Source organism: Meriones unguiculatus, chromosome 19 (genome assembly GCF_030254825.1).
Source record: "Meriones unguiculatus strain TT.TT164.6M chromosome 19, Bangor_MerUng_6.1, whole genome shotgun sequence".
In the NCBI taxonomy this organism is placed as follows: Eukaryota; Metazoa; Chordata; class Mammalia; order Rodentia; family Muridae; genus Meriones; species Meriones unguiculatus.
Window position 1 is genome coordinate 33,298,931 of NC_083366.1, and position 22,538 is coordinate 33,321,468.

General features: G+C 42.0%; 1 protein-coding gene across 2 annotated transcripts in view; it reads left to right on the forward strand.

Moving 5' to 3' along the window:
- Positions 1-22,538, forward strand: part of Gli3 (GLI family zinc finger 3) — a 271,582-nt gene that overhangs the window by 196,445 nt on the left and 52,599 nt on the right. The window contains exons 8-10 of one of the 2 annotated variants that reach the window (XM_060372711.1): positions 770-983; positions 1,674-1,790; positions 3,390-3,530. In XM_060372711.1, coding sequence (XP_060228694.1) covers positions 770-983; positions 1,674-1,790; positions 3,390-3,530 — 472 coding nt within the window. The remainder of the gene's footprint in view (positions 1-769; positions 984-1,673; positions 1,791-3,389; positions 3,531-22,538) is intronic. The other variant, XM_021640081.2, reaches the window with a different exon arrangement.

Consider the following 22,538-nt stretch of genomic DNA (forward strand, 5'->3'; position numbering starts at 1 on the left):
CACTTCCTAGGAACTGACTGTGGCCCAGGAAATGTGGCAAAATAAAGTAGTGACAAGCATTAGCATGCATAATGGGCCATAATAGACATTCAGTGCTGTTCTGCAGTAAGAGAGAGCTGTGCTCTCCCATTGGAATATTGCCCCATCAAAAACCATTGATCACTGATTTCAGTGGGGAGAGCTTAATCCATCAGCTTCTGTAACCAGACGGCACTGATGGAAATTCTTTAGGTGGCATTCTGGATGAACCAAGCTTTCCATCTTTACAAACAAATGAGTGATATGACAAGCATGGTGTTCAAAACACATTTAACCAATTGATTTTCTTTCCTCTTGTAATAAGATCTGGAGACATATGAAAGCGATCGGTGTGAGCTAAGATTAAAGGAATTGCTCCATGCACAGGAACAAGCGGAACCCAGAGCACATAAAAGTACTATAAAGCATGTAGTCACCCATTCTCTTTTTTATATAAAGTTTGTTATTGCAATAAATAGTTATTATTGAGCCAATGCCCCTCATTTCCACTTTCTAGAATATTACGTCAGGGCTGTGATGTGGACAAGATGTGCATACATGTCCGCTCTTAGCGTTCTGCCTTTTCTTGTAAACACTCAAGACACTTGGCAGTAATTCTTTCTAACTTCTCCTCATCGCAACAGTCAGACCTGGTGTGATTTGAGTGGCTTTAGTTAAAGCTGTAAATAGTCTTAGTTTGTGGTAGTTCCTGGTGTCAGTGTAAGTGATGCTTTTCTTTCTTCCTCCACAGCCCTGCTTTGAGCTTTACCTACCCCTCCGCCCCTGTGTCTCTCCATATGCATCAACAGATCCTAAGCCGTCAGCAAAGTTTAGGCTCAGCATTTGGACACAGCCCTCCGCTCATCCACCCTGCTCCAACATTCCCAACACAGAGACCTATCCCTGGAATCCCAACGGTTCTGAACCCTGTCCAGGTCAGCTCTGGCCCTTCTGAGTCCTCACAGGTGAGAGAAGCGGCTTTGTTTCATCTTGATCAACAGAATCCTTGCCATCATGGTGGCTGTTGGCATCAGAGTTCATCGTTGTCGAGGTTTCACATGGACCTCTTAACTTCTTTTTCCAAACTTTGATGCATGTGAACCAGGGCCTCTTCCATCAGAGCCATTAGCTTATGATTTAAAAGTAGGGTGCCTGATAAGGCCCCATTCCAACCATCTATCAACAGCTTCTGTTGATAGTCCGTGTGTGTGGACTCTTAGCTACTGCCCACTCCATCCACTATGACCAGGCTACTGCTGAGCACTAGATGATGCTTTATAGTAAACATAAAACTCCGGTCTTTCCACTCTTTTGCCAGCTGCCATCGAAGATCTTCACTAATAGTTTGAACTTATCTCCCACCCAAAGTCGGCTTTTTTGGAGATAGCTTGTTAAAGTCTAGGGCACTCACTCTGTTCTTCAAGCTTTTAAAAGCCACAAGCAATTGCCACTCCTGAGTCAGGAAAGGAGAATGTTCCCTGAAGGCATTGTCTAGCTTTGGTCACATCATCTGAACTCTCCCATGGGTGACCGGCATCATCAGAATCGTTGCCATATTATCAAGCAAGCTTGTTTGTTTTTAGTAACATTTTCATGCAGGCTCTATTAATTAATCAAAGCCTATTTTTTTCTCTTGGTCATGCAAATATGACCAGCAGAACAAGCCCACAAGTGAGTCTGCAGTCAGCAGCACTGGAGACCCTATGCATAATAAGCGGTCCAAGATCAAACCCGATGAAGACCTCCCCAGCCCGGGGTCCCGGGGACAGCAGGTAAGACATCCAGGCTTTGTAGACCACCCTTCACTCCTCCCTTAGTGACCTTGGGTCACTTCCTCCTCCAGATTCATATACAACATTTTCTTACCAATGGATTCTTGACATTGGCCATGTGTTTGAAAATTAACTCCTTAGGAAGTGATTGAATTCATTTCTCTAGTTCGAAAATAAACACCAGCAATGAAAGAAGTTATGTAGGGTTCCTATTCTTGATAGGTCAGACAGCTTAGAAATTTAAGCTTTCTTAAGTTTAAGAACTTTAAGTTCAGAAGTTGAAATCACCACCATTTATAGAGTTGCGGGTTAGACTCCTCTCTTACTTACCAGGGGTGTGGTTTGGCTTGTCATTCTTGACCTGCGGCTTTAATTACTCTGCTTCTGACCCCATGCATAAGCTCTGGCATATTTTGTGATATCTGCTTCATTGATCATGTTTTCCACTTTTCTTATTTTGCTACTCCTTACTTGGTTAAAGAGCTCAGAGAACCAGAAGAGACTGAAGCACAGTCATAGATTCTGAGCTGTATTGCAGATCATTTAAGTCTGGCTCTATGGAACAATATGTAGGTTATATCCAGATTGATATTTCATATGCTCTTGATCCAGACATGACAACTTTGATCAATGCTGTTTCCCTTAAGTCAGAGATTAGTGAGGGTTCATAGAATCTGAACCTTGCTATCATCAGTATGCTTCAATGCAATTCACACTGAAGGAAGACCCAAGTTCCTCAGTGAGTGGAAGTGGGTGTTCCTTAGTGGGTGGAAGAAAGTTGGGATAGGGACTTCTGAAACCACCCTTCATACAGTTTGCTACACAACGAATAACCTTGCTAGTTATATCACAGTGTGTCCATAAATAGTTTATCATGTAACCCTGGATCAGGAACCAAATCTGTCTATCCAGATAGTGCCTAGCATCCTGGAGATTCTTTGAACTGCATTTGATGTGATGCTGTCATAGACTAGACAAGTCTGTGTCCAGTGCATCAGGTGGTGTCTTTTGCTGGCCTCAGCTATAAGGTAGACCAGCATCTCCCTGAAGACCAGAGGCTAAACCAAGAAGGCATGATCCCTAAAAGGAAAGTCTGAAAGTGCCTGTCACATCAGGGGAAAAAGGGGAGAGTATTCAAAAGCCATTTCACTGCATTATAAGATAAAACAATAAATTAGCAGATTGTAGACAATCAAAGCCAACAAAAAAAAAAATAGTTTGGAGGGAGGGTAAATAATTCCCACTTTCATGTTTGTTGTTTATTTTTTGCTTTGGGTTTGTTTGTTTGTTTGTTTTAATATGTCAGTGTGATTTTATATTCTAGGCAGCAGGGCCTGGGTTAGTTTTTTGTCTTTGTTATGATTAGGCTAGTGTCTTGCATCACAAATTAAACTGATCTCAGAGGGTGTATTCAGGGTATCAGAAAAAGACACATACAAATTCTATCCTTCTTCATTCCTCAAGGCCCAACTGGTAGAACTGGTTTTCCTTTATTTTGCTGAAAACTTGAGTTCAGAGGAAGATAAATAAATCAAGTTTCTGCTTTCTTGTACCTTCCTGATTTTTTTCCCTTTCTGTTCCTTGCCTTCACCCCAATAGGAACAGCCTGAAGGAACAACCCTAGTCAAGGAGGAAGGGGACAAAGATGAAAGCAAGCAGGAGCCTGAAGTCATCTACGAGACAAACTGCCACTGGGAAGGCTGCACCAGAGAGTTCGACACCCAGGATCAGCTCGTGCATGTAAGTGACGGGTGCTCAGGGATGCAGCCTCCCAGCTCCGCGACCTTTGCTGGAGGTCGGCTTCTCTGACCCTGCGCGGAGTCAAGTTTCTTAGCTGGCAGCACTGAGAGCTGGAGAGGGCTTTATGATTTTCTGAGAATAAAGAAAACCCTGAGCCACAGTGCTTGACCTGTTCAGTCAGCTAAAGCTTAGTGTAAAATTCAATAAAGTCTTCAATAGAGAGTGTAATGGCTCTGATCCTGTAAGCCAGAAAACACTATTTTGAGTTAGAGGCTTTGATGGTTATTGAGTAATAGTAAGCTGGACATGAATTATTATTAACCTTTTAACTAAGTTTGATTCCCCTTCCAAGATCCAGTAACAGTATTAAAAAAAATTCAGAAACAGATGGGTTCTTTTTTTTTTCTCTCTCTCTCTTGTAGAACTCAAAGTTTAAGGAGCCTCCTATTATTGTATGTAGCAAGGCAATGCTTTATTTTTGACCTGAAGGCAACATTGTGGTTTAAAGCTTGCATGGAAAAAAAATGTGTTTAATGATGGAAACCCTACAGTAGTCACATTGGGGCACCTTTTCTTCTCTTGGCAAACAAGGCCAGGCATCTTTTACTCAGTCTCCAGTGTTGGTTCAGACAATGTGGAATAGGCATGGCTCCTTTGCCAAGGCTTCCTCATACTTGGCACAGTCTCAAAGGCCAGAAGAGCCTTGACAAATGCAACCAAAATCAAGTGACACAGAACAGCATTCAGAGTGTCTGGATTGTGAAGACCTCGGCCGGGATGTTTTCTCTACAGAAGCACAGGGTCCTGTTAAGGCACTAAGGATGGCTTCACCAAATGGGGCAGTTTCTTATGCTTCTGCTATGATATGAAGTCTGGCCAAACACCCCTATAGTGTTGTGGTTTTTAACCTTCCTAATGCTGCAACACCTTCATGATGTGGGAATCCCCAACCATAAAAGTATTTTGCGTGCACAAAAGAGATGGTAGTATCCATCCACTATGCCACAGGGTCTTTGCCGTGTAGGTAATCTGTGTTTATTGTAGACTTCTGTTTTAAACTAAACACTAAAATTACTTACAAAAAAAACAACTTACATGTTGTGTGACCTTTTAGAGTGTTGTTTTTGCAGCTTAGATCTGACTGTGCCACGTACCCTGTAGTTACCTAGTACTGTTAAGTTCAGCACACCAGATTGTGAGAAACCTGACCTACAGAATGTCAGATTTCACATCCTACAGCAGGACCTCCCCGCTTCCCCGCTCCTTTGCTTTTAAAATCATGCCTCTCTGTATTTGTGTAAGTAGAATTACAGATTTCTCAAGTACAGCCAAAAAGTAAGTCAAATGTTTTTAATTAAGGTATATTTTCAGGTTTTTCCACACATGTAATTTGATGTGATTGTTTTTTTCCTCTTTGGTTTTATTCAAGTATTAATTTTAAACTAAGTCTGGCTTAATGACTTTATTCATGTTGACTGCTTTAATGGAAAGCACAAAGGCCCAAAATCCTAAGAGGGGAGAAGGGAGGATTCTTTTGTTGTTGTTTTCATGAGGAATTATTTTCAAAGAGTAGCATACACCAGGAACATTTGCAGTAAGGATGCGGGGTATGGTAGCACCTTAACCTTTTCACTTACCTAACTTACGTGAAGGCTGGTTTAGGGTTTGGCTTTTCTCTTTATGTTGTGAAGGCTTTGTCCAGGCAATGACTATTGTAGTTATTTAATATAGTCTCAGTGCCAAGATTCCTGTGATGTCTTTGTAGATTGGAATAGTTTTAAGAGAAGGCTGCTGAAGCTGCCAGTTGAATGACCATAATGTTCACGGTTTCATGGAACAGATCTTCATGCATCACGACTGCATACACATACAGTGGAGCTTTAAAATTCTAAATCACATAGAGGAGATTGGTGTAGGGATTTGGTCAAAATCCAGTGTGGTACCTTTATGATATTAATTGTAGTCTAAGCTAAGTTACAAGGGTAAGCAAAGTAAATTAAAAGTTACAACTTACAACATAAAACCTCTGGTTCTTATTGTTCGTATCCCATCTGAAGAGGAGAAATTACGCATTGATGCGTTTCAGTTGCCTGTGCATTGCGTGTATCATACTTTCCTGCCCTGGGTGCTGCTGGAAGCATTAGTGGTGGCCCAGGGCGGAATAGGTGCTTTATATCTTGTTGATTGAAGTAACAGGTACATCAAGTCTACCTAATTACTTTGGTGACAGATGGAATATATACCAGCTGCAAAGCCTGGTTTTAGGGACAGGGGGAAACATTAACCATTTTGGTCCTTGCCACTTTCCTTGGAGAGCAGACATTTTCTGATTAGTTGGATTTTCATGCCACATACAACCAAGCGGCAAGGTGTTAAACCATTCTGTTGCTCTGCCTTATTTATAGCCATGACCCATTCTTTCCCCCTCTTACAGTTAATAGAAAGATTCATGATTCTTCATGGTTGTCTATCTAGTGTCTGACAGTCCCGACTGCCTGCTAAAGCAAGTCACTATCTATAATTGATATCCTGCCGTGGAATAGGGTGCTGGCTGCAATTGAAGGGCTTTGCTGAAAGCCCTTAAATCCTGACAAGTTCTCCCCTTGTTCTGCTTCAGTCGCTGAGCTGCAAGGTTGGAATTCCAGAGCTATTTGAACTTGGTGCAAAAGAGAGACATGTGTTTCACATTAGCAAATCGCAAAGTTGAAGAAGGGAATTAGGAACTGGCTGACTTTCCCCAGTAGTCTCCAGTGCAGTGCACTCACTCGTGTTCCAGGGGAAAAGATTACCCCGTCTATTACTGTCTGAACAGATAGGCAGAATATCGCCTTTCCCTCTGCTTCCCTTTTATTTCAAGCCCCTTTCCTTTCCCAAATGGATGTTATTCTAGGTGTGCTGCTGCCAGGATCTGTTATCACAGTGATGTGTAATTAATTTAATTTCTCACCAAGATAATTATAGCTGGGCCTAGTTGCTCTCAAGCTAGTATTAAATTTGCAATACATTTGCTTTTATTACCAAGAGCTAGGAAAATAGACATGTATTTTTGTTCACCAGGATTTTGTTACACTCTCTTGGTATCAGTCAATATCAAAAGCACAAGAAGAACATGCAGTTTTTTTAAAAAAAAAGTTCGTTACACATGCTTTTGATTGTGTTTCTTATCTATTTGTCAAGATCCAAACCTGATTTCTGAAAGACATATTCTGATGTTTCAGGGTAAGCTGAAAGCCCATATTTCTCTTCAGCTTTAAATTAGCCAGGCTCTGCTATTGTGCCTTATGTTCCAAAGGATCTACATTTTAAATGTAAATGTTCTTCTGAGTCAGGCCGTGTTAGCTCTCAGAGCATTTGGTCTGGCTGTTGCTGTGTCCTGGGAAGCAGGTCAGCCTGCTTTCCGGACTTTGCTGAGCTCTGCTCCCTTCTTTTAATTTTGTTCTCCAAGTAAGTTCTGCTTTTGACTTTGGTGGTGGAGACATTGGAAATTCTGAGCCTACAGCTCAAGATCATCTTGTATTCTCTGTAGCCTGCATGTTTCAGCGGCACAGAGTGGTTTTCACTACTTCATGGGTACCTATGCTTGGAAATATGGTTCTGTCATGGAATATCTTATTTTCTTCATCTGTGGCGATTAAAAATTTTGCTGGGTTTAGTAGTCTAAACTGGCATCTGTGGTCTTTTAGGGTTTGCAAGACATCCTGAGTTCTGAAAGAAGAAACACAGGGCAATCACTGTCCCTCTTGTCCATCCTTTACTATGACACTGCCACTCACTGCCCTTAGTTTGAAAAAATTAACTCTCTAGTCTGCTTTGTAATTAATAACACAAGAACTTTCCCAGCAGTCTACCGAGAGTGAATATATTTCTTAACAGTTTTATTCGTCAGTGTAATTTCAAGCAACATGACCCAGGATGAAGGTAACTTGACAACTACAAATAGAGATCTATTTTTATAGTCCCCTTTTTAAAAATTAATTTTTTTAATTTATTCACTTTACATCCTTATCTTAGCCCCGCCCCCATCTCCTTCCATCCCACCAACTCTCCCTTCCCCCCCCCGCTCCTCAGAAAGGGGGAGCCCTCCTCCCCTACCAACTGATCACAGACTAGCAAGTCTCATTAGGACTGCCTGCATCTTCTTCCTCTGTGGCCTGGCAATGCCCCCTACCACCATGGGGAAGTGATCAAGGAGCAGGCAACAGTGTCTTTGTCAGAGACAGCCCCTGCTCCCCTTACCAGGGCACCCACGTGGAGACTGAGCTGCCCATGGGCTACATCTAAGCAGGGGTGTCTAGGTCTTCTTCATGCATGGTCCTTGGTTGTTGTATCAGTCTTTGCAGGCCTCCTGCGCTCAGATTTTTTTGGCTCTGTTGATCATCTTGTGGTGCTCCTGTCCCCTTCAGGTCCTTTTACCTCCCCCGACCTCACATTCTTCCATAAGACTCCCTGTGCTCTGCCCAAATTTTGACTGTGAGTCTTAGCATCTGCTTTGATCCCTTCCTGAGTGGAGTCTTTCAGGGACCACCTATGGTAGGCTCCAGTCCTGTTTTTTCTCTCGCTTCAACTGCTTCTGGTGTTTATTCTATTTGTTCTTCTGAATGACAATTAAGCATCTGACCTAGGGTCTTCCTTGTTACTTAGCTTCTGTGGATTGTAGTTTGGTTTTACTGTGTTATATGGCTAATATCTGCTCATAAGTGAGTTTATACCATGCATGTCTTTTTGGGTCTGCATTACCTCACTCAGGATGATCTTTTCTAAATCCATCCATTTGCCTCCAAATTTCATGATGTCCTTGTTTTTCATAGCTGAATAGTATTCCACTGGGTAGATGTACCACAGTTTAAATATGGTCCTGTCATGGAATATCTTGTTTTCTTCATCTGTGGTGATTGAAAGTTTTGCTGGTATAGTAGTCTGCATTGGCATCTGTGGTCCTTTAGGGTTTGCAAGACATCTGCCCAGGCCCTTCTGGCTTATGGTTTCTGCTGAAAAGTCAGGTGTGATTCTGATGGGTTTGCCATTATGTGATACTTGGCCTTTTTCCCTGCAGCTTTTATTATTTTTTCTTTGTTCTGTACATTTAGTGTTTTGATTATTATGTGTTAGGAGGATTTTCTTTTCTGGTGTAATCTATTTGATGTTCTGTAGGACCTTGTGTGTGCTTGTAAGCATCTATTTCTTTAGATTGGGGAAGTTTTCTTCTATGATTTTGTTAAAAATTTTGCTGAACCTTGGACCTGGGTATCTTCTCTTTCTTCTATTCCTATTATTCTTAGGTTTCATCTTTTCATGATATCCTTGATTTCTTGGATGTTTTTTTGTCAGGAATTTTTTTAGATGCATTGATTTCTTCCATTGTATCTTCTACACCTGAGATTCTTTCCTTCATCTCTTGTATTCTGTTGGTAATGCTTACCTACCTCTGTAGAATCTGTTTTCTTCCCTAAGTTGTTCCATCTCCAACATTTCCTGTTTGTGCTTTCTTTAGTGTTTATTTCTAGCCGCAGATCTTGAACCATCATTTTATTGATTTCTTTCACATGTTTGTTTGTATTTTCCTGTATTTCTTTGAGTGATTTACTCATTTCCTCTCTAAAGACCTCAATCTCTTTAACTGTATCTTCCTACATTTCTTCCTACATTTACTCGCTTCCTCCATTAACATCTTCATAAGCATAGACTCAAGGTAATTTTCTTGTGTTTTAGTTGTGTTGGGGTATCCAGGGCTGCCTGCCATGGGATAACTTGGTTCTAGACATGCCATATTGTTTTGGCTTTTATCAGTTGTGTTTTTACTGTGGCCTTTAGTCATCTGGTTGTCTCTAGTGTTGGCTGGGTAGTATCTGGTGCCCTATGCAGTTCGGGGATGTCGTTCAGGAAGAGCCCTGGGCAGGAAGCTGGGTGTTCCCACAGGAGCCCTCCTTAGATTAGTGGGTATGGTCTCTGACTGGCTGGTTATTCTAAGGTTATTGCCTGCAGCTCTCCTCAGATAGATGATACTGGGGATCAACTGGACTCCTCCAGAGCCCAGGAATGTCCTCTTTCCATAGGGATACTGTCTTAATATTGAACTTCAGAGATCTTGATATGGATTCATAACATCTGGCTCCAACTGGGTGCCATTTAAGTAAATGTAATCCTCTGTTTGGATCTTTTAAGCACGGTATCTTTTTTTTTTTTTTTTTTGTAGAGTGATTAAGCACTTACCTGGATTACAAATGCTTTTATATGCTGCAAATTTTGATCTTCAAAAGCATGCTGATATTCCTTTATAATCACTTTTGCTGCCAGTTAGAAACAAATTCTATATATTTGCAGCAAAAAAGGGGGGGCTTTTATTTTAATATCAGAGGTTTGCATGCAGAACTGTATCTGTAAAAACCCAGGAATGTTTGATGTGAATGTGTTGTTTTCATATAAATAACCTAACTCTAACTTTGCTTTATTTTTCTGTCCAGTGCTTATCCCTGTATGAAGCTGCAGTGTACACCTTTACTTAATAGAAAATTGGGTTTAAGACCTGAGAATGATCTCACACATGATGCAGGGATTGGTTTCGTATGCACAAAACAATCTAAAATGAGGAAGTAGAGACTTTGATTTTATTCTTCTTCTACACAGAGTTGCTAGTTAATTTTCTTGCTCTAATTATTTGAAAACATGGCATGTAAAATGATAGAGAATAAAAACCATAAACTTCAATACCCCTCTGCAATGATCTTGCTGTGCTCTGCAGTGATTTTGCCGTAAGGGTCATGTTCTTTGTGAATTTGCAAAGTTTCACCTGTGGAAAGCATATTCATGAAAACATATCTAAGAGCTTGGACTGAAAGATCAAGGAATGAGGGCTGTGTGGCTCACTGTTGGAGCACCCCTCCAGCCCAGATTCTGAGTAGCAGCTTCATTTCTGCCCTGACTCTCAAGATGCCCTTCCAGGCATTATTTGACCCTTTCAGACATTATTTTCTCACTTATCAGACTGTGAAACCGTCATGAAAATAAATGCCGTCCAAGGCCAAGCAGAGATCACATACACAGTGGGCTCAGTGAGAAAGAGACATCGAGTCTAAATGAGTCAATTTCAACTCGTGTTTGTCTATTGAAGGCTAGGTTGGGGAGGATGGTGCGATGATTCTGTTAGTCTTTGGGACTTCTGTGTTTGTTCAAAGGTTTATTTTATATTCATTGTTGCTGTACTGGGAAGTTCATTTGACAGGAGCCAGTCAAATGCTATATGGGCTAGAGAGTACTGTGTTCTACTCAGTCTCAGCACTGGCATGAGCATATTAAAAAAAGAAAGCTCCTTAGACTCTTAAAGACTGGTCAACCCAATTGGAAGATGTAGATGAGAAAACATACAACTTTTAGCTCCACTTATAAAAATTGCTGTCAATATACTGTTAGTGATTCTCCTTATGAAAGAGAAATATGTAAAGATATTTAAAGATTGTAGACTGGTAGGGATATTAGCATGAAATCAACATCTAAAAGTTGATGACCAGACCCCCAGTTCACAAAGCCTTCTTGGTGGGGCCAGATAAGGCCCCGGTCCCCTCCTTCCTCTTGCTTGTGTAGTGCTGACCTTTAGAGGTTCTTTGTGTGTTCCTAAATCCTGGAATGCTCTTAAAGACTCTCCTTAGGGTACCACTAAATCAAAGTGCCTTGTTCTCAGCTCTGGAATGGATCATTCTCTGTTATAGACATGCTGTAAGACGTTAAAAAAAGGATTCTTCCCACCGAGTGCCTGTAACTTCTCATCCCTAACAGGGAGACCCAGAATTGTCTGCACATATTATCAGCTGTTCCCTGGAAAGCAAAGTGGCTTCTGTGTGTCCCCAAAACTGTTCTGCTTCCAGTGTTGATTAAAGAAAGAACCGTCCTGCTTTGGAGTAGTCTGATATTAAAAAAAAAAAAAAAAGAGTTCGTGAACTATTTTTAAATTTTTTCTGGCAAAAGATAAGGAAGAAAAAAGAAATCTATTCGTGGGTGGGGAGCAAGGTAAAGCTGCCTATTGACAGAGCTTCTTGGAAATTCTACTTGCTAAGATTGTCACTGAGTAGTTCTTGGCAAGACCCACTGCCAGCCAAGCCTCTCTTTTCAGTGAAAAACTCCGACATTTTTCTTTTTCCTGCAGTCCTAAGAAACTTGCTCAAACTCCAGCCTCTGAAATCACAGCAAGTGAGGTTGGAGATCATGTGCCTGCTTTGACATAAACCAGGTCCAGAAGCAGGAAGCCATTTCTAATGTAAAGACTTTGAAGATTCAGGGACATTTGTGTTTTTCTGAGGTTAGCCAAATGCTGCCATGGAGGAATTATTTTTGTCTACAACAATTAATGTTAGCAAGAAAATGTATAAGAGCTTTATCCTCAAAAGACTAAATATAGGCTAAGGCTTTAAACATAAACCAGCCTGTTCCACCCTTACTTTGCCTACCCACCAGTGGTAAGTTCTGAGAACTGCAGATAGATAATGAGGTGGAAATGATATTAAGTATGCCCAAAACAGATTTATTCCATTACCTAAAGCTTCAATTCCCATTTCTCATCCTTAAAGTGGTGATAGTATTCAACCTACTGTCTTTGTTTTCAAGTTTGGCTTTCTTTGGGAGATTAGGATAAGGTGAGAATATTCAAGGTCTGTGGGTAGTAGGTTTTATTCAGACCAAAAATAAAAAATAATCTATTGGAAATAGAGTTAATAAACTCAAGCAAACTGAATGATAAGGGCAAGATAAGGCCAAGGAAATCTTTCGCTTGTGTTTCATTAAACAGAAATAGTAAGTAGTCCAGTGAGTCAGTGCTTCTTGTGTAGCTGCTGATCCTACCTGCAAGCATGGGTCCATCACCTGGTGACCACTACACAAATAGAAAACAAGGTCTCTGGAACAAAAAACACTACGTGGTATCAGACCTGGAGAACTGGGACTGACATACTATTCTTGGTGTCTGTGTTTTGGGGTAAGGAGCCTCGGGGACAGGTTGTCTTGAAATACTGTCTATATGTCATCAAGGTGTTGGGGAAAACAAGGAAAAGGTGCTGAGGAGGAAATGGAAGGTCTTACAGAGATTGGATGTGAACACTGTCTTGAATGAAGAAGTAGACTCAGGCAGGTAAAGACTGATATAGTAAGGAGCTTAGTCTTCTATGTTGAGTCAGCAGGGAGGAGTGAGTCGTGGAGTAGAAATTCATCCATAGACATACCTAACGCTCTAGTAGGCTGTGTTCTTTGATATTTTCTTGGTTTAGGAATAAAACTGCAGAATGGTTTGTCTTATGTGTCTTGGGCAAAGAGCATCAAGCATCGATCTTCAAGAAGAGTAGTAGCAAGTACAAACAAGGAACAAGGAGATGGGATTGATGGGCTAGGGAAGAGTCTTCTCTTCAGTTCCACATGGAGTAAGGAGACTAACGTTTTGGATGAGGGGGCGTTATTGTCACCGTGGAGATCTTTAGAAAGTCTTGGAGATCTTTAGAAAGTCTTGAGTTGAGCTTAGCTGTGCAGAGCCCTGGAGGCTGTAGTTATCCCTGCACGGAAGGGGGGGGGGAGGTTGTGGTAGGACAGAGTCAGAGGGCAGGCCGACCGTGGGGATTATTGAAGACTCCTTGCGAAAGCGTGGGAGACAGTTCAGAGGTATGTCACAGTTCCAAGCAACTAATATGGTTGCTGTAAATGACAGTCACAAAAGAGTCACCTCAGAGTCGGCTTTGCACGTGGACTGAGTCCTTATCGTTGGTCTGTGCTTATTACTTACGGATCTTGAGAGTCTGGTTTTTGTTGTTGTTGTTGTTTTGTTGTTGTTGTTGTTTAAAGTTTATCAGGGATTGCAGGGTTGGATGATTGTTGACAAACTTTCAGCAGCCGCCTACTATAGTGATGGTCAGTGCCAGTGGGGCGGTCTATAGGGATGATTTATACATTTCATTTTTCATTGTTTCTCTTCTTGGTGCACCTTATTTCACAGTTTGAGCTTATAACCTTGAATTCGGAGACTGTCCAGTGTTACTGCACGAGATTCTGTTGGTGTCCTTTAAGGATACTTATCATCTCCCTCCACCCCATCTTGGTTTTTGTTTGATAGGATGTGTTGCTCCCATTTTCCAGAGAGCAGGACATAATACACAGGGACATGGTCCTGGGCTGTGAGAAACAGGTCTTCCTGGTGGCTTTTCCTAGAGGTGTTCAATGTGCTCGCACCTTCCTCAGTGCAGCTTCCACAGCAAGATAAAGCAGTCAAGGCACAAAGGACGCACAGCCTAATGGTCCTCCTCCTTGTGTTCAGCAGAGATAAACTTCAGTGGAGTCTCGGTGCTGAGCCATTTGGCTTCTGGCAGCAGCTTTAATTGGTAAAATGCAGATTTGATTTTATTTTTCTTGATCAGGAGGGGATTATTCTCTTATCAGTGCAGAGCATCTTACTTCAAGATGAAAAGCCTTTACGGAATTACAGACGCCAGTGCTTGTACAAAGGTTTTGTTGGCGATTGACAACTCAAAGAGAAAGTATGATTTATTAGCCTATAATGGCTAACCCTAAGCAATGGTCTAGGTCCTACAGATTGTGAAATTGCTTATGTGAAACTGCCTTTTTATGCCACTCAAGCCCCAGGTTACGCAAATAAATGTGGAGTCTACATTACATGGAGTGGCCTAAGAGAGGAAGAAAGAAACGAAGGTGGGGGTAGGAAAAAGGTGGTTTGTAATATCCATCTTGGTGGTGCCTTTTACAGTAGTTTGGCTGATAAGCCTGCAGAGGAAAGATTAATAACGAGGCTTGTCGCTATCAGTACCTGTTTGTCGATTCTCTGTAACAGGGCTGTCTGTCCAGCATGGAAATTATTGATTAAATAAAAATTGCTATTAGATTGTGATGTGATCCATAATCACAAACAATGGTGGACATTCCTCTTTCAGATCCTCAGCCATGCATCAAGTTGTTGCTTTTTCCCCCTTGCCGTAATTTATATTGTGCTGACATTTGGGCTCATTAGGTTTATCCCTTCTGCTTGAGGCACAAGCAGTGTGACTGCTGGGAGAGGGGGAGGAGGAGGCAGACAGGGGCAGCCTGAGGCAGGGTGAGGTAGCTGCTGTTTTCTCTGTGCTAGGATGGGAGAGGCTTAAACTTCACTCTCTACCCCTTTTTGACCAAAGAATATTCAGGACCCCAGGTATATAGGTATGTGAAATAATTATATAAATCAATATATACTGATAATAAATCATAAAGAAATTTATTTGAAGACAATTTGTTGGTAAAATATGTAATTTTATCATTTATTAGAGAAGGAAGTAAATTTGCACACTGATGAGATGGATGTTTTGTTTTTTTCCCATAATACACTTATCTTGGCTGCATATTTGAAACTTGCAGGTTGTAGAAATCTTCAACATTTGATATTTTGAATTTGTAATAATCAATCATGAGAATTTCACCTTGCATAACTTTTGCCATTACAGAATGAAAGAAGTTTTGTTCAGGACCAACTCAGAAATTGCTAGAAAGTCTGCCCCAATCCCAAGCCAAATTTATTTACTAACATTTTTTATGCAATTCAAACAGGATTTTCTTTTAATTACACACTCCAATACAGTATTACAAGGATAGATCCGTTTGCTGAAAGCTAGTGGTAGGAAAATATTCTGAATGCCTTGTCATTTATAAATAAGCCATCCTGTTTCTATATGAAGAAAATTTTGTATGTAGGATAAAAACACTAGTTCATAACTTGCGGTCCTCACTCATCTGAGCCGAGGTGCTTTGGGTGGAACGCGCATTGTGTGGTGTGGTATGGCCGTGTGCTGTGCCAAGTGTTGTCTGCTCAGAACCAAGGCTGCAGTGAAGCTGCATAACGGGGCATTGGTGACCACTGGTAGACGCACCTTAGATTCATCGTGGGTTTTAGTTTGAATTCATTCTTGGTGATGTCATCTTTCAAAATGTTTTGCTGTCGCCAATATTTTGTGACCTTCACATTGGACTAAGAAGCTCAGTTAAGAAGGTGCAGACTGGAGTAGAACGGAGCACAGTGCCCACTGCCTTGCCCGTAGTAAAGAGCTCAGTGCATTCGAGCATTGTGCGCCCATCAGCGCTGTTTACTCCCGCAACGTTAGGGTGCGTGCATTTACCAGATGCTTCGGCCCACTCTCCCCAGCCCCTGGTTGGGTTGACAACTTCTGTTTCTATGGACTTTATTCTGGGTATTTTATTTAAAATGATTTAGGTAATATGTGGCCTCTGTCTGGTTTGTTTGTTTGTTTGTTTGTTTGTTTTAGAATAAAGTTTTCAAGGCTTATGCATGCCCTGGCCTGGATCAGTGCTTTATTCCTCCATATGACCGATGAATATTTCTTCGTATGGCTCTAAACACTTTGTCTTAATGCATTTGGTTGAGATAAACATTAGTGTTGTTTCTAATTTTTTGCTGTTGTGATGATATGACTATTTTGAAGCAAGTTTTTTTGGGTTTTTTTTGTTGTTGTTGTTGTTGTTTTCTTAAACGTCTGCTTTAAACTATTTTGGCAATAGGCCTCACAGTGGGAGTTCCCCTCTAAGAACTGCCATATCAGTGGCAGTTTCTAAGCACCCTGTGTTGCCTCTGCCTTTTTGGGTGATGTTTCCAAGGTCATTACCCTCTTAGATGTATTCTCCAGTCAGTCTCTCTGGGATCACACACTTCCTGGGCAGTGGGCCAGGTAAGCTGTGTGGAACTTGTATCAATGCTGCCACCTCTGAGTTCCCAGACATCATTCAGCGTAAATCTCAACACACCCACCATGGCCACTTTTACTAAAACGATGCTGAGCTACAGTGAACAAGTGCAAAGATGGTATTCAGTATTAGGTATAGTGGGCAGAGACGAATGAAATAGACCAGTAGGGACAGGATTTTGTTTCTAAGTGATGATTTGTGTGATGTGTAGGGGGTAGGAGAGTTCGTGTTCTGAGCAGTAGAAATAACCATTACTTGCAGAAGCTAGTTTGTGTGTGTGCCCTAATTTTCGAGTCCTTTCCACAAGAACAGTGAAGTCTAGAAAGCCCCTGAACTTGATAGAGAATGGCTTAATATTGATTAATTCTCCATCCATACACAAGTCATTCTCTTGTTAATACCTATTTTTAATATGCTTTTATTTACAAGTTGCCAGTATGGACAGTCCCATGTGGAACGTTGCAGATGGTTTTCTAAACCAACACAATGATAGTATGTTGTCCAGCACAGAAGAAGGATAAGCAAGATGGCATTAAATGGAGCATAAAGCTCAGCAGGAGAGCAGCCAAAGTTCTTCACCTCCACTAGGGTTTCCCCTTTCTTCAGTCATCCCTGTCTTACAGTGAAAAGCCTAACAGATCACCCACCAATGTATGTGTGTCTCCTGTTAGTAATTAAGGCATGCCCAGCCCCCCCCATTGTAGGCCTTGTTGGCCAGTAGTGGTCAAATTTGAGTGTGGGGAGACGGTAGCTGGGTCACAGGATGCTCTGACTGTTAGAGCCCATTTGCTGGTGGCAGGAAAGAGTAGTTTGCCGCTGACATTCTAATCACCTCAAAATTGAGGTTCCTCCTGGCAAGTAAGCAGCAGCAGAAGTTTTAGTTGTAACTATCGTGAGGCCATCTGAAGAGAGTACTAGACTGGCTAGTGAATGTAGACTCTGCCTTCCTTGTGTTGTTGTCAGTGGCTACTCCGTGCAAAAGTAAAGGTTTGGCCCTTAGGCTGCATTTTGTTGTCCTGCATTTCTCTTCAGGCTACCTCGGGTTTGCAATTTTCTCTGCACATTTATTACCAACTGAATCCCACTGAAAATAAATAGGACCCTTCATCACATACCTAAGAGCCTTTTAGGAAAACACAGGTAAACATTGGCCACCATGTATAACACAACACCTGTTCACTCTTAACTAAATCGTGAACTGGGAAACATGCATCTGCCCTTGGCTTCTATGAGAATGTGCACTATTGATTACATTAAACTTAAATCTGAAATAATGTGCGGGGAAGGCAGAACTCTTGGAACGTTAAACCCTACTCTCGGTCTCAGATTCCACTCCCCATCTCTGCTGTTGATTCCTAGTTGTGCTTTAAGTGTTTCACATGGAGAGAAGCTGAGGTGAGGCTTCTCCTGAGATCCATCCTCGAGAGCACTGTGCACACTACTACAGCATCACAGCTTAAAGTCCAAGCTTTCTGGTGGGCTTCCTGGCTCCCAAGAAAGCTGAGAGAATGCACTGCAAGAGGGCTAAAGGGTGCTCAAGAAGGGCACTCAGAGCAGTCTAAACTTCCTAAGAAAGCAAGGGCAAAGGAGGGAGGACTTTAAGTCCCAGTGTTATTTTTGATAAAGTTAAGGTCATAAATTGCACACAGAGAAGATGGAAAAGTACATACAATTAAATTAGAAAGTGACAGATACAGCTATGTCTTCTTCATCTCTGGAAGTGCTGCTGTGGAGTCCCAGGATGGTAGCCATATCCCTTGGAATTGACAGCCTTCTGAGAAAGCAAAGCAGCTACTTCCTCCTCCACTTTTGTCTTGGTCTTTGTCTGTGTGAACTTGAGTCACTCAGAAATAAAAGAAAAGAAAACAGAACAAAACAGAATACAACCATGATTTCAATAAGGCCTGTCCTCTTGGGCCTTCTTCTGCTTCAGTGGGATCAATGGAGAAAGAAGGGGGAATGCCTATGCAGCTGAGATTGGAATTAGATCATTGACGGACTCTCAAAAGGCACCAGAGGCTCTTGGAGTGGCAACATCTCCCAAGTAGGAATATTCTCTAATCCCAGAGGACTGAGATTCCTTACCAAAGGAGCCATGACCCAGTATCAGACAGTTCTGAGCAATCACTAACAATTGTCACAGTGCTAGAAGAGGAAAGGCACTAGAGGTAGTCTCTGCCAAAAATCACAAGTAGAGGGTTTCAGGTGAATTTTAGGAACAGTTGTGTATATTGCTAGAAAGTTTGATACCCTACTCTAAGATAAAAGAGTAATCAGTTGTACCATGCCCCTGAGTTTTCCAAGAAAATGACCCTAGACCTGGCTGGTAAATGGCAGGTCAGGAAAAATGCAGTAGACTAGTATATAACAGAGTCACTATATAAGCAGCTGTGGCCCAGAGGAAGATGGCAGAATAAAAGATTGTGAGGAGATGTCATTGCTGGGTAGATGGTAAAGTTTAGGCTTAGCCTTAGCTTAGGAAACTGTTTTTGGACTTGTCCCTCAGCTCTATTTTGCTTGTAACGTGTGGTGTGTTTGTTTCCAGGATGATGTTGTAAAATATAATTATCATCATTTATAAGGAATTTTCATATCCAGTTAACGACTGAATTGGGGTCCTTAAAAACCTTGAAATAATCAGAACACCGAAAGAACCCTGAGATTAAAAATTAACATTACAAAAAAGACCCTTGGATGAACTCTGCATTCAGTATTACTAGATAACGGGATATTCACATAAACTAGCTAGTGCGATTCTCAGTCACTGAAATAAAAGTATACCATTAGACTCAGTTCAGGCAATTTCTAGAAAAGCACACTCAGCCTTGCAGCTCACATTTTGAATGTATATTTGCTTATAGTTATTGGGCATGTCAGAGAAAGCCCAATATGCCTGCTAGATGAGGTTTTGCTGTTGGAGCAGGAGAGCCTTCGTGCGCAGTGCTGGGGAAAGAACTTGGGTACCATGAGGCGTTTGCTGCTCCTCTTGTCTCTTAGCCATCCCCACTCTGCTTTTCTCATTTTATTTTAATGTGATTTGTCTCACTCTAGACATTACATATGGAAACTAAATGTTTTTTTAAAAATCAACCTTATACACTGAAGATTTTTTTATAACCTCAGCGTTGTATCCTGTGAGCCTTTAAAAAATACTGGCATTATTAAGCCCGCACATTCATAATACCTTTAGAATAGTAAAAAAGAGGCTCACCTCCCCCCACACACAATAAATATTTCAAATGAGTTTACAGTTTTGATAAGAGTCTAAAGTTATGGGACCTCCATATTTTTTCTCTGATACAATTCTTTAAATCATTTTTGCTTTTCAGACAGCAGTCCTTATCAGAGTATGGCTTAGTCTTGCTGTTTTTATTCAAACATGTTCAGGGTTACAGCAATGTTGAGTTTCCCTCAAGATACATGACAAACCAGTCTTACCCTAGGTAGGGTACTGACAGCAGACCAAAGAAAATGAGTCAGCAGGTCTAGCTAGGGGCCCCGTGAGTTTATTAGGGCTGCTGAAGGAGCGAAGACGGAAGGCTAATTACAGGAACACGGGTGACTGAAAAGGATCTGTATCACTGCAAACGTGGTTGACAACTTAAACTGCATCTCTGGATCTTCTTGTACAGCCTTCAGCCAGATAGTCACTCCCCAGCAACTGCGTAAAGCTTTATAAACCTTGGGAGGAACTGTGTTTAACTCTGTAGCTTTTACTGGCTTCCTGATTCTTTGTAAAGTTCATTTAGTTCTTTTTTGTTCTGTTTTTGATTGTTCTTTGAAACAAGGTTTCTCTGTGTAGCCTTGGCTGTCCTGGACTCACTTTGTAGACCAGGCTGTCCTGGAACGCACAGAGATCTGTGCCTGTGCCTCCCCGAGTTCTTAGACTATAGGCATGCGCCACGGTGCCCGCCTTTGTTTAGTTCTTGGGTATACACCTTCCTCTTCCTCCCATGGAGGCATGTTTCAGTTCTGATGAAATAGCTCTCCAACAATCAATACGCAGTTATTTTGGTTCCCTTTCTCTCCTTTTGCTTCTTTTCTTTCCCTTTGTGTATATGTGTGTATGTGTATAGGTATGTTCATATGATTCATGCCCATGTGTGCATGTGTATGGAGCTCAGACATCAAAGTCAAACTTGGATATCACTCCATAGGTGCCATCCACCAGCAAGGCTAGGCTGGTTGGTCTGCAAGCCCTAGGGGTCTGCCTATCCCCTCAGTGTTGAGACTGCAAACATGCGTCACAACACTGGCCCTTGTCACATGGGCTCTGGAGACTGAGCTCCTCATGTCTTCACATTTGCATGGTGAGAACTAGCACCCAAGTGATCCCTAAAACCATTCCCTTCCTTTCATTCCCCCTCCCTCCTCCTTTCTTTCCTTTCCTTCTCTCTCCTTCCTAAGTTTCTTCCTATCCTCATTTTCTTAACAATTCACCTCAGCCCATTTTCTGTCTTCTGGAGAGACCTATCTCAGATCCTATTAGTGCACTTCAAATAGCTAAATGTCCTTCATTTTCCTCCCTTCTTCTGTGGACCACAGAGTGTGAATGAGCGTTTGATTTTGAGGTAGATGAGATAGTGATAAGAACTTCTTGCAGCCTGTCACTGGAACCCAGTGACAACGTCTGTGCCCCAAGAAAGGACTGGATGTCATCACCACTTGTACATTCTATGTGCATTTTTCATCAGGGATCTCTGAAAAGTCCAGAAACTTAGAACTCGAGAAATGAAAGATCCAAATAACTTTTTTTCTGAGGCAGAGGCTCATCTTGTAGACCAAGCTGGCTCCAAACTCATATCTCTACCTGCCTTTGCCTCCTGAAATCTAGGATTAAAAATCCAGGTGTCATCAAGTGCTAAGATTAGTCTGACTTGCACTGGCGCCCTTTCCTTGGCGCCCCTTCCTTGGCGCCCCTTCTAGGGTCCTGCAAGCGTTACTAATGTCTTCCCTGTGGAAAATCTGGGCTCTGTGTGTCTGGTTTACGTGGTGAGCCACGTTTGGATTAACATTTCCAGCTTTGGGCCTCCACATTTAGGAGTTTTGGTCCCTTTTGGGTTTTTTCATGACTAATCCTGAAAACACATGTAAGAATACAAATGAATGCTTACATACAGTGTGTATATGTGTGTGTATGTGTGTACACACACACAGTATAGATAGACAATTCTTTTCCTTTCCAGAATCTGTACAAACGTGCACAGATTTAACCTCTTTTCTTTCCATCTTAGACTTTGAAAAAGTTTTTACAGATTATGGCTTTTTTATACCCTTCCCTGCCCTCCAGTCATTAGTCCTTGGACTTGTGGCGCATGCAGTGCTGGCCGTAGCACCTGGCTTTCTGTTCTATTTGACATCTGAGTGTGCTCTGTGGGAGTGGCTGTGCGCCTCCTCTTTCTGTCTGTTCGGTTTTGGTGAGGTTCATGGCTAGAATAGCTGCAGTCTGCACTGCAGCCGACAACTCACGCTCGGCTGCGGTGCTGTAGGGGGAGGTCGGCAGGTTGTGCCAGGTGGTAATTAGTGCTGGCTCCTTCTCAAGGCAGCATCACTCTAAAGAGCTGTCAGCTGACCTGCCCAGGGTGCTAGATTTGTTTTCTACCCAGCACACCTCTTCCCCAGCAGGAGACTTAGAGTAGTGCTCCCCAAGCTCAGGTCTGGACAAAAGCCTTTCTTGGCTAAGGCTAATGATACAAAGGCTCTGTGGATTTTGATTCCACTGTTTTCTCAGGGTTTGTCTGAGACAGGATCCTCAGGCTAGCCTGCACCTGGATATATTGTCCTCATTTTGGTGAACGGTCCTCTCTGGGTGTCCTGGTCACAAATGATGCTTGCTAGTTCACTGGTGACTAGATTCCCTCAGATCCACCACTTGCTTCTGAGTTTCACCCTAAACCAGATAGAAGAGACTTGGAACTCAGTATTCCTACCCAGCCCTTGGGTCATTCCTGGGCTTATGAATCTAAGAACCTCCTGCCCTTACTGAGTCTCTAAACTTAGGGAAGCATCAAGAACCATGTGCGTTATCAGACCTCAAGGCCTGAAGAAGTAAGAGATTTGCTCCCGGCAATCTTGTGCTCTGAGCTCTGATGTCAAAGCTATTGTAGCAAAATCTGTCTACTACATAATTGAGTGTTTCAGTGTTCATGTAGTATGTGTGTGCGTGTGTGTGTGTGTGTGTGTGTGTGTGTGTGTTGTAGGAATTGAACCCAGGACCTCCCACCTGACAGGCAAGTGCAGTGCAGTTACTACGGAGTTTCATCTATGAGTAAAGAATGAGACAACAGTTAGGTTCTT